Here is a 12,658-nt window from a genome sequence, read left to right on the forward strand (position 1 = left end):
GGGCATGCAACTCACACAAGGGACATGCCTGGAGCACCCAGCTCAAGTGACCAGAGAGTCTGCAGCACTAGACCCCACAGGACATCTACTATGCAATGCTACCCCATCAAGACTGGGAGACATAGCAGATCTACCTAATATTTACAAACAAACACAGGGAGGTAGCCAAAATGAAGAAACAAAAAAATATGAATAAAAAAATGGCAATAACTACATACCTATCAATAATTACTTTCATTGTAATTGGATTAAATGCTCCAATGAAAAGACATATGATGTCTGAATAGAGAAGAAAACAAAGCACATACATTTGCTGCCTACAAGAGACGCACTTCAGAGCGAAAGACACACAAAAACTAAAGGAATGAAGAAAGATATTTCATGCAAATAGAAGCGAAAAAAAAAAAAAGCTGGAGTAGCAACATTTAGACAAAATAGACTTTAAAACAAAGGCTAACCAAGAGAAAAAAAATGAATTTCATGTACAGTAGCCAAGATATGGAAGCAACCGAAGTGATAAAGTGGTACATACATACAATGGAATATTACTTGGCCATAAAAAGAATGAAATCTTTCCATTTGTGACAGCATGAATGGACCTCAAGGGCATTATGCTAAATGAAATATCTCAGACAGAAAAAGACAGATACCATATGTTTTCACTAATATGTGGAATCTAAAAAAAAAAATAAGCCATCAAAACAGAAACAAACTCATAGATACAGAGAGAAAAACTGATGGTTGCCAGTTGGGAAGGGTGTTGGGGGGGGGGCAGGTGACCAAGGTGAAGGGGGTAAGAGGTACAAATTGGCAGTTACAAATAGTCATTGAGATGTAAAGTACTGCATAGGGAATATAGTCAATCCTATCCTATCTAATAAAGAGGGAATATGCTAATTGACCATCACGCTGTTGCAAAATGGTGACACCCACAGCCAATAAGGAGGGAATATGCTAATTGACTGTCCCACCCTCAAAGATGGCAGCACCCACAGCCAATAAGGAAAGAATATGCTAATTGACTGTCCCACCCTCAAATATGGAGACACCCACAGCCAATAAGGAGGGAATATGCTAATTGACTGCCCTGCCCTCAAAGATGGCATCACCCACAGCCAATAAGGAGGGAATATGCTAATTTACTGCCATGCCCTGAAGATGGCAGTGCCCAGAGCCACAAGATGGCAGCACCCAGTCCTCTCAGCCCTGCTGGGGCGGCAAGTGTGCAGCAACCGAAGTGATGACATGGTATACCTGCTTCCGGAGTCCCCCAGTCCTCTCAGTGCCCCAGACACTCAGGGCCGGCCCGAGGTGCAGGCAAGCCTCGGATGGTGGCTGCCCAGCCGCCCAGGGCTGCCTGAGGCTCAGGTAACCAGGGCAGCCAAGGCTTGTGCTGCTGGCAGTGGCAGCAGCAGAGGTGTGATGAGGGTGTCGCCTTCCCCTGATCGCCGGGTCACCTTCTGCCCCTGAGGGACGCCCCCCTCCAGTGCATGAATTTTCATGCACCGGACTCTAGTAATATTATAATAACTACTAGAGGCCCGGTGCACGAAATTTGTGCACTTGGGGGGGGGGGCAGGGTCCCTCAGCCTGGCCTGTGCCCTCTCGCAGCCTGGGACCCCTCGCTCCTTACCACCCGGCTCACTGCTCCTTAGTGCTGCCGCAGAGGCAGGAAAGGTTCCCGCCACCACTGCTGCGCTCACCAGCGGTGAGCCCAGCTTCTAGCTGAGCGGCACTCCCCCTGTGGGAGCGCACTGACCACCAGGGGGCAGCTCTTGTGTTGAGCGTCTGCCCCCTGGTGGTCAGTGCGCATCATAGAGACTGGTCGATCCTTCTGGTCGTTCTGCCGTAATGGTCACTTAGGCTTTTATTATATAGATTACATAGATATATGATGGCAGGTAGGTATTAGACTTATTGGGGGAATCACTTTGAGAGTTACGTAAATGCCTAATCACTGGGTTTTATACCTGGAACTAATATAATACTGAATGTCAACTATAATTGAAAATTAAAATTGGAAAACACACACATTTACATACACACACGCACACAAAATCACCAGCAACATGATGGGGTGGGAGGGGCAGGGCAGGGAATAAGGCCCAGTTCCTAAAGCAAAAGAGTGTCCAGTAAAGAGACAACCAAAATCACTAAACTCATCCCTGTGCTGACTGGTGCATTCTCCATGTGCTAAATACAAAGGAGATGTCAAAAGCACACACATACACAAAAGGAACCAGCCAGAGACACACCCAGCTGTACCATAACCGTGGCTGCTTAGTATCTGCACAAGCAAATTATAAAATTTGAGGTGCTTTTCATTTGCAAGAAGTCTTAGGGGATTATACTACAATACTTGGGAAGAAAAATGAAATCCTACCAGGATCTGCAAAAGGTTCTCTGAACAGTGTACACTGAATTTTCCTTTTAACAATAATTTTTTTAAAAAATCTTAATTTCCAGAAGGCCAGACTGAAAAAGTAGAGATGGCTTTACCCACAGTCCCATGTCTAGGGCCGGCCACGCAGCGTCCAAGGCAGAGGCCACCCACCGTGCATTCCGGGGGAGGGGGGGGGGGCTCTTCACTGTGTCACCCCAGGAACCGAACCGAACCCAGAGGCCTGGGCTTCCAGGGCTTCCCGTGGCCCAGGCGGGACCAGCAGGGCCACTCTCTCCGGGGAGCCTCCAGGAACGGCCACACAGCGTCCAGCCACCGGCGGGGAGTGGCAAGCACTGCCGACCCGCCTCCCGGCCCCCTTCACACAAACACACGGGGTCCGTTTCCGCTCCCGCAGCCTGGCCCTCGCTTTGGAGAAGAGAAGCCGTCAAGTCCCATAAACAAGTTACATCTTCTCTCATCCCAAACCGGGATGCCGAGGAGGTGCGGAGGCACCACCCTCCGCTCCCATCTCCTTCCCGGGCACAGGCCCGAGTGGGCGGCCCCCTCCGTCCCGCCGCCTCCGAGGCACGGAGGTCGCCCCAGGGCCTCGGGCCGCCCGGTGGGCACCGTCCAGGAGGAGCGGGCGGAGGGGCGACTCCCCGAGGAGGGCACGGGCCGGGCGGGCGGTGCCTGCCCCTGCCCCTGGCCCGGAGGAGCCGGAGGAGCCGGGCCGCGGGCTACCAGGGGGCCCCGGGGCTTACCTTGTTGAGGCGGGAGTCCCGCAGCACCGAGCAGCCGCGCTGGGGGGTGTGGCGGCGGCGAGGGCCGGCGGGCTCCATGGTGGACGCTGGGTGGGCGGCGCGGCCGGGCGGAGCGGGAGGCGCGCGGCGCGGGCCGTGGATGCTGCTGGGGCGCCGGCGCGGAGTGCGAGTGCGGCGGCGGCCGCGCAGGGGCAGGGCCCGGCCCGCGCCCGGGGGCAGGCGTGGGAGGGGAGAGGGGGTGGCCGCCGCGGGAGGAGCCGGCGAGGAGCCGGTGTCCCCAGCGGACAGCCCGGGAGAAACGCTGAGTCATGGCCGGAGCTCGCCGCGCTGGCGAGCGAGGAGGAGGGAGAGGCGCGCGCGGGGCCGAGGCGGGCGGCCGCGGGAGTCGCTCCCCCCCGCCTTGCAGCCCCGCTACCACCTCCGTCGCGCTCACGGCCAGGACCGGACGGGCCTCTCCGCGTGGGCGTGTCGGCGTGGGGAGCACTGAATGCCCTCCTTGTCCCGGAGGCCCACGTGGGGCGTGAGGCCGGTGTCCCCGCCGGCCCCCTGGCCACGCGGGCGCCTTCACCCCTGGCAGAGCCGCCGGGAGCGGGGAGCGACCTGCTGCAGGGGCACCGAGGGGAGGGGAGCCTGGGGTGTTTGCAGACGACCACGCTGACTGCTGCGAACCAGACTTCCAGCTCTCCCTTACAGCTAGGCTCTTTCAAAGCGCCCTCCCCACAGCCCTGGATGCCGGCCATGCCCGTGAGCAGGAGGCAGGAGGAACCCAACCTTGACCCAGAAAGCCCAGGCCCAAGTAGAACTGGGGCAAAGGCGAGAAGGAGAGCGGGGGCGCCGCTGCACAGGTCTCTGCAGGTTACCCATGGGACTTCCATTAAAGTAAATGTGTGTGTTAATAAAGGTGTGTTAGAGTGCAGATGCGTTAGGGCCCAAACCACAGTCACATTTACCCTGTATAGAATTTCCCTATACCCTGTATAGAATTTCCCTAAGTTCTAGAAGCCAGGATGGTTAAGAACCTCTCTCTGAATAATGATGAGTAACCCAATCTTTAGGAGCTTCAGTTTCTTCTTTGGTAAAACTGGAGGGTCAGAATGGCGATGTTACAGCACTAAAATTCTGTTTTTATTGATATTGACACCTAACGTGTCAAGAAATGGAGAAGCAGTCATATGAGAGCCCAAAGGGAGTGTCTGACACAATAGGGGACACTGAAGATTTCTGCGCCCCAGTTTCCTTTTCAGTTAAATAGGAATCCTGATGTCTGCCCTATGCACCTCTACCTAATGATATAAAATATAGTGTTTAGGATTGATTATCTATTGGTTTTATAGATCCACAAACTAGACGCACATCCATTCAGTATCTTCTTTATTTCTAATTATGTTCTTTTTCTTATCAGAATGCTTTGTTCCAGTAATTGTTTTTTGGCCATACTTCTATCCAGAAGCTTCTTAGGCCTGGTCTTTGAATTATCTAGAATGAGTGCTTTTACTTACAGAACGTTTTATTGGCGTCACAGAGTTCTTTTAAAACACTCACTGCATTGAAATAACACTTTTCGCTGTCAGTTTTATAATCCATAAATAATTAACCCTACAACATTTGAGAAGAAGGTATACTTTACAAGAGTCACTCTCTTAAATTAACTGAGGCACATTACAATTACGGTGCTTTATCTGAGAGAAAAAAAGCTTAACAACAGTCCTGGGAACCAAACAGAAGACAGTGAAGACGAAACAAAAATGTTCGTGCAACGGAACCTTATTATAAAGCAGCTCTTGTTACATAACATTTAGATATAGTACCAGTCTATTACTGTTTCTATGATATAATGTCTACCTATAGGAAAGCTGATGTAAATACAGGGAGTAGCCCAAAAAGAATGTGTGGGCTCTTCCTCTAAGCCATCATTACAAAGGGGTTACAAGATCCCGCCAGTGCAGGTAAGGCTCCCCTCTCTCTTCCATAAGTTTATTTCTCTTACGGAAAGAGTTCCAGTCATTCTGAGTGATGTTAGTAAAAGGCCTAGCTGGGGGAGCAAGCTTGTGTATCCATGTGCCATTCCAATAACTTATTTTTCCACATAAATCTTAGCCAGAACATGCAATTTTCCAGTCCTTTCAAACAGTAAGATTAGGTTTTATTGCCAAAAAAAAAAAAAAAAAAAAAGGAGGAAAGAAAAAAATTTGTTTTAATTTTCCTTGGAAGAAACTATAGTTGTGCAGTCATCTGCACACAATTGGCAATGTTAATAATGGGTGTGATTCACAAATGAAGGTTTCTGTTACACAGGTGCAAATACTAAACTTACAATCAAATCAAATATTTGATCAAATACATTCAAGTCAAAATCAAATATTTCTTGCCCAAGTGAGTTTAGTGCACAATGAGCTCTAATATTAAAATATAGAGGCCCAGTGCACGAGATTCGTGCAGGGCAGGGGGGGCCCTCAACCAGGCCTGCGCCCTCTCGCAGTCCGGGACCCCTCGGGGGATGTCCACCTGCTGGCTTAGGCCCGATACCCCCAGGGATCAGGCCTAAGCCGGCAGTCAGACATCCCTCTCACAGTCCAGGGCTCTCCCAGTCTGGGACCCCTTGCTCCTTACCGCCCACCTGCAGTGGAGGTGGGAGAGGCTCCCACCACTGCCACTGTGCTCGCCAGCCGTGAGCCCCGCTTCTGGCTGAGCGGTGCTCCCCCTGTGGGAGCACACTGACCACCAAGGGGCAGCTCCTACATTGAGCATCTGCTCCCTGGTGGTCAGTGCTCATCACAGTGACCCGTCATTCCGCCATTCGGTTGATTTGCATATTATGCTTTTATTAATAGGATGATTTTAGTATTCTGATCTAATGTCATTGAGATTTCAAGAAAAGGCATATACCTCAGATACTGTGGGTTGGGTTCCAAATCACTGCACTAAAATGTTGTTGCAATAAATCAAACCATAAAAAGTCTGTGAACCGAAATAAAAGTGCAATAAAACAAGATATGCCTGTTCAGGAAATTCTTAATAGCACATACAGCATTGCAAATGTTTTACCTTCTTTAAAAAAAAGAAAAGACAATCTAGCCATGGCTAGGTAGCTAAGTTGGTTAGAGTATCATCCTAATACACCAAGGTTGTAAATTCAATTTCCAGTCAGGGCACATACCAGAAGCAACCAATGAATGCAATAATAAGTGAAACAACAAATTAATGTTTCTCTCTCTCTCTCTCTCTCTCTCTCTTCTCTCTCTCTCTCTCTCTCTCAAATTAATGAATAAAATTTATAAAAAGATTACCTAATAGAAAAAAATATAGTAGATGATGGTTTGTGTTATTTTAGTAAATAATGCTGTATTTCTTTGCCCAAAAAGTACATTACTATGTAAAATAAGTTCTGATTTTTTTTTAATTGAAAATCTCAACATGCCTGGTTCTTGTGTTTCTGTATGAGTGAAAGACCTTTGACTTTTAGGTGTTCTAATTTGAGAGTTCCATGTTTATTAGAAAGGTGAAAATCTACCATGGTGGCCTACCCTCAAACTTCAGAGTCAAATGTAGGACCGTTGACCTTTTGGGTTTCTGACTTTAGAATTCCAGTGTTGGTGCTGGCTGGTATGGCTCAGTTGGTTTGAGCATCGTCCCCATACACCGAAAGGTCGTGGGTTCTATTCCAGGTCGGGACACATATCCAGGATGCAGGTTCCATCCCAGTCCAGATGCCTGCGGGAGGTGGCTGATTGATTTCTCTCTCTCTCTCTTCTCTCTCTCTCTCTCCCTCCTCCCTCTCTCTCAAATCAATAAAAACATATCCTTTGGTGAGGATTAAAAAAAAAAGAAAGTAAAAGGAAAAGAAAGAATCCCAGTGTTCAATATGTTAGAGGGTGAGCTACCCTGGGTCAAATGTAGGTGGCTGAATCCCTGGGATAGCAAGCCCCAGTGTCATTGCCAACCAAGGAGAGATTGACTTTTTACCTGCATCCTGAAGTGAGGATACAAGTTAAATGAGTGCTAATATAGAGGAGGCAAAACTTTACTTCTACCCATCATAGGTTGTCAGCTGGGACTCTTTAACAAGAAGACATTAACAAAAGAATACGAGTTTTTTAACACATGTAGTGCACATCATGCAGAAGATACCCAAACGGAGGAGTGACTCAAAGCAGCAGCTTACAACTGCAATCCATAAAGCATCTTCAACAAAGAACAATAAATTTGTAGAGAAATAACAGGACAAAGGAAAGCAGTTTCAGGTTCCCAAAGGGTGGCAAACTGTGGGGAGGTGCACATAGGGGAAGAAACAAACGGAGTAAGGTTTGTTTACAGGTTCCTCTGGTCCTGGAAAATACATATTTTGGGGTTCCATATCCTGATTTCTCTCTGGGCTCTGTACCTGGCTCTAAGGGAATCCCTGATGAACCAAATTATAAGCAATTGTTATTTGAATATTATAGTACTTGATGAAATCAATATATGAGTCATTTCATTAGAATATGTTAAAGAGATGTACTCTTACCTTCTTCTACATGCAAAAATTTATGCAAAAACTCCATCCTCTAAGAGAATCTATATATATATATTCTATATATATAGAGAGAAGCTGCATGTTGATTAAGTGATTTTGGAGTAAGTCCATAAACTAAGTCACAGCATGCATAAATCATTTATATCTTAACTGCTCATTTATACCTGAACAAGTTTCCAGTAAGCGGACTAGTCATTTTCAAATGTTCAAATGTGGTAGCATTATCTTATTTTGCTAAATTACATTTGGGAAAAAGAAGCTGGGTGTTTCATTTATTTAATGCTAATATATTCTGGACAATATTATACAATACATGTGTAGAATATTAAAAGACCACAAATTTCCCACAAAAACACATTATTTCATCTATCATTGGTATATATTTGAACAGTTTATTTGAACACTGCAAATAGAAGTTTCAGGATAAAGCACTGGAAAAGGTTTATACTCTATTACAACGATCCTAGTGTTCTTCTAAAAAAGGCCTTGGCAATGTTCATCTGGAGGTAGGAGTTTATCAATTAATTGCTTGTTAGCCATCATTTCCTGGTGACATCATGCCTTCATAGGCTTTGAAGGTTACATTGGCTGGGTTTGCCAATGTTTTTTGGCTTTTCAACAGCAAGAGAACCAACTATTAAGGGAACTAAAGGGTCACAGTATCCATGACACCGGAGAATAGAAATGTGTGTATTAGTCACCGATAGTGAAACTGGACTCAATGGGTTCAAGGCCTCCTGTCACTACTGGAGCCAAATTAAGCAGCGACAGGGTTGAATCATATATGAGCATTTATTCCAATAATGCCGGCAGAATGGGGAGAGCAGTCGGTCACCCTGGAAATTCTGCTCTGACCCCGTTTGCCAGCTGGCTGATTCTATACACACAAGGGAGGAGATAGCTGCATGCAGCTGCAAGCAGCAAGTGTAACATGGAAAGGGGAGGTTAGAGTTCACAGTCTGGCCTTCAGGAGCTCAAAGTCTGATAAGAAGGTGGCTAATCTTCTATGATGTTACAAACAGCTCAGCCCGTTCCTGGGACTGGAGAATGGTCAGCATTCCTGAGAAAAACTCCCAGAGCGGGTCAAGGTCTGGGCACAGCAACCAAATCAAAGGGTGTCCTGCCCTTGGTCTGTTCTCAAAAACGTTTTTCTTTTCTGAGTAATAGACCCATGGAGGCATCTTATCTTGTTACAGCCTTGTTTCCTCCTCCAGTTTCCCAGGGTCTGTAAGAAAACGTCTTATCTATAGTGAAGTGAATAATTATTGGACAACTATGGCTTGTTCTTATTACGTGCCCTTCCCCACTATCAATAGGACCCTGTGGCATCGAAGCCAGTAACTGAGGGCCTCGGAGCTTGAGTAGTGTAGAAAGATAAACCTCCTCCCTGAGAAAATCCTCCCAAAATAATTCTGTTTAAAGGAATACTGTTCTTTGCCTCGGGTCTTTCAATGTATGTTTTCTGCTGCTTATTTAATTCCAGGTTCACCTCCCTGTGAATTTGGTGAAAGCCTAATAATATCAAAGCAAGAAGGCATAGCCATGCTCACATTTAACATAACAGGCAGGTGGTGCAAGCGGGTAGATATGTTTGATATGTGAACATCTGACACCTGCAAAGGCTTCTGCCCACCTCTTAGATGGGACAAGGGTCTCAAGGTCTATGCAGTTCTAAATGTGATTGCTAAGTGTTATTCTAAGTGTTAAAATGGAGCACAGTATTTTGCGGACCAGCGGTAAAACAGGGTGAGTTTGACAGGAGCCTAACCAGTAAATGTGGCCAACTGCAAGGAAGAAATCAGTATGTAAGTGACCAAATAGTGAATAGGAGCAATGGCGAAGCCTCCCTTCAGGGAGACAGAGCTTTGGTTATGAATCCCCTGACTCCCCTACTTGCTGCAAGTAAATGAACTACCTTGTGACAACCATGTCTCATTCTTTTTTTTTTAAAATATATTTTATTGATTCTTTAGAGAGAGGAAGGGAGAGGGACAGAGAGCCAGAAACATCAATGAGAGAGAAACATCGACCAGCTGCCTCCTGCACACCCCCTATCGGGGATGTGCCCGCAACCAATGCACATGCCCCTGACCGGAATCGAACCCGGGACCCTTCAGTCCGAAGACCGACGCTCTATCCAGTGAGCCAAACCGGTTTCGGCTCATTCTTAAATAGAGCACCCCAAACGGCAAATCCCTCGAGTTCGGTGACACACCCATGCCCTTAATTCCTAATCCAGGAAGGAAAGTCACCACAGTGGCCTTTCTGGCGGGGAGCGCAATGTCAGGAAGCAGGGCAGGCATGCCATTGCCCTGTAGGAAGCGGGAAAGGGCATGGCACCTGGAGAGCACAGTTTAAAAAGCAAGGCTATAGATCAGTGGTTTTCCATCTTTATGCCATAACAGAACCACCTGGAGAGTTTTAAAAATCACTCTTGACTGTATTAAGAATGGTGGGCTTAATCGGTCTGGGTTGTAGCATTAGCAACAGGATTTTTTTTTGCTCAAGGAACCCAGATGATTCTAATTTGCGGTCAAGGGTGAGAACCCCAGTCTAGAAAAATGGTTCTCAAAATTTGCTTGCATCAGAATATTATTTGGAATATTATTTTAAGCTGGTTATTTTTAAGAAATAAAAAGCTCAAAAAAACTTTTGGCCTTCTCCCTAACTGCCTAAATTTAGATAGAGGACTGTTCCAGGAAGGGAGATATCAATATCAATAACTATAATTTAGCGTGAACTAGCGTGTGATAGGGAGGAACTTGTCCAGGCCCGTTTAATCAAAGTCCTCTCAGTGTTTCATTGTGAAAGATGGCCCAGCAAACATTTATTTACCAAACTTTTGCTTTAATATTGCCTTCCTGCCCTTTGAAGTCCCAAACCACAAGCCCCCTTCTCTTTAGCTCAAGATGGTATATGAGTCTCCACTGCCCAATGCATCCTTGGGCCCCATATTCTTATGGAACCCTCCCACGTACATTCATAATAAATTTGGGGATTTTCTCCTGTTAATCTGTCTAGTGATAATTTGATTGTTAGCTTGGCCAGAAGAACTTCGAAAGTTGAGAGGAAAACAATTTTCCCCCCTACACAATAAGTAAGTGTCAAGTATTTAGAACAGTGCCTGCCACATAATAAGCACTCAACAGATTTTATCCTTTTCCTTCAATGTCTAGTTCAACATCATCTTGTGAAGCCATCCCTTATTCCTCACACAGTTATTTATCCCTTAATTTATTTAAAATATTTATCGAACCCTTTCTACATGCTAAGCCTCAGGCGTAGGCCCTAGTGTTCAGACATAAACTTCGGAGGAGAAACAGCCAATAACAAGTAACGAAGTTGGTGATTACAAAATCTGAAGTGTGAGAGCAATGAGTAACATGAAGACTGTTTGAAAATATTTAGAACCTTTTTTTAATTTAATTTTTTTTTTTCATAGTACTTGGTATGCTTTTATGGTAGGCAGTTAGGCAGACATGAGCAGAGCGTGGACATGGGCCAGGTACAGAAGGTCACCAGGGCGCAAAGCCTGAGTGCCGAGTGAAGGACAATTGCAGGGTGGAACCTCTGCCCCAGGCTGACCTACCCTCCCCCAGCACATCACTAGGCATGCGGTTTGGACCCTCTGACCTTTCCTCCATGCAGGTAACTACTAGGCCTAGGCCTCAGTTGTATTTCGGCGCCAGCCTCAGCAAAACAACACAGCCAGCCAGCCACCTCCAGGCCAGTTGCCTTAAATAATGATCCCCTGCCCTGATGCCCAGTGGAGGCCTAGACCCTGGAAGGACACAATTGGAAAACTGCTGAATAGTCTATTGAAATCTTCCCCTGGGACCTTCCCTGAAAGCTCCACCCTTAAAAGTCTTGGGCCCTGCCTCGTGTTCCTTAGTGGTTAGAGTGTTAGCCCACGCACGGAAGGATCATGGGTTCAATTCCCCATCAAGGGTACCTACCTGAGTTGCAGGTTCGATCCTGTCTCTCTCACATCGATGTTTCTCTCACATCGATGTTTCTCACTCTCTCTCTCTCTCTCTCTCTCTCTCTCTCTCTCTCCTCCCTCCCTTGTACTGTATCTAAAATCAATGGAAATATATCCTTAGGTGAGGATTAACAAATCAGAAAAGACACTGAATACTGAAAGGATAGAGAATTTTTTTAATTTGGAAAAATATGCTCCAAAACTATTGATAGTTTGTTTTATTTTATACTTCTGTAATGTCTGAAGTTTGTATAAAGAGTATATATTACTTTTATATTCAGAAAAAAAAACCCTAAAATTTGGAATATACTGAGGGGGTGTATATAATTAAAGTAATACACCATAAAATTTTAGGAACCTCATCTTTTTTTTTTTTCTTCTTTTGTTCCAAAGGTAATTTGAGATGACAATTTGGCATTAATCCTCATCACCTTCCTCTAGTTTGGATACTTGAAAATCTCTGACTGCTTGCCAGTAGTCACTGGAGCCAACCACATAATGCTACTCTGAGACAGGGAGGGTAAGTTTCATAATACTTTAGTCTGCCAAACACCTGTGTGGATCCACCCTACTCTTCTTACTTTGAAAAAGCTGGACTAAAAAAAAAATCTAAAGATAAAAATTAAACTTAAAAACTTCATAGAAATTTAACCTTTTTCATAAAAATTTACATTGAATTTACCTATTAACCCCGACTCACCTAAAGACTAGATATTCATGATTTAGTTAATAAATAATTGCTTTTCCAATATAACATGATGCTAATAGTAATTCTGTGTGGCTTTTTACTTCTCAATCTCTGTTTGAAAATACTAGTACCCAGTGAGTATGATTTATTTCAAGTAAAGTTTTGCAGTCATGAAAAAATGTTTCAAAAAACTACTTCAATTTCTTCTTAGAATGAATAGCTAGGTATTGCTTTTAAATTGCCATTAGTTTCTGACACTGGATTAAATTATTTGTCTCAATACCTCAAACAGATATTATGAAAAATGGTGAATCAAAATATCACAAACACT

The 12,658-nt window shown here is 45.4% G+C and overlaps 1 protein-coding gene across 2 annotated transcripts in view; it reads right to left on the reverse strand.

The window, feature by feature from the left end:
- Positions 1-3,403, reverse strand: part of ME1 (malic enzyme 1) — a 165,730-nt gene extending 162,327 nt beyond the window's left edge. The window contains exon 1 of one of the 2 annotated variants that reach the window (XM_008144029.3): positions 3,145-3,403. In XM_008144029.3, the coding sequence (XP_008142251.2) occupies positions 3,145-3,222 (78 nt within the window). In that variant the 5' untranslated portion in view covers positions 3,223-3,403. The remainder of the gene's footprint in view (positions 1-3,144) is intronic. The other variant, XM_054721755.1, reaches the window with a different exon arrangement.
- Positions 3,404-12,658: the final 9,255 nt, after the last annotated feature.

Source organism: Eptesicus fuscus, chromosome 10, assembly GCF_027574615.1.
Source record: "Eptesicus fuscus isolate TK198812 chromosome 10, DD_ASM_mEF_20220401, whole genome shotgun sequence".
In the NCBI taxonomy this organism is placed as follows: Eukaryota; Metazoa; Chordata; class Mammalia; order Chiroptera; family Vespertilionidae; genus Eptesicus; species Eptesicus fuscus.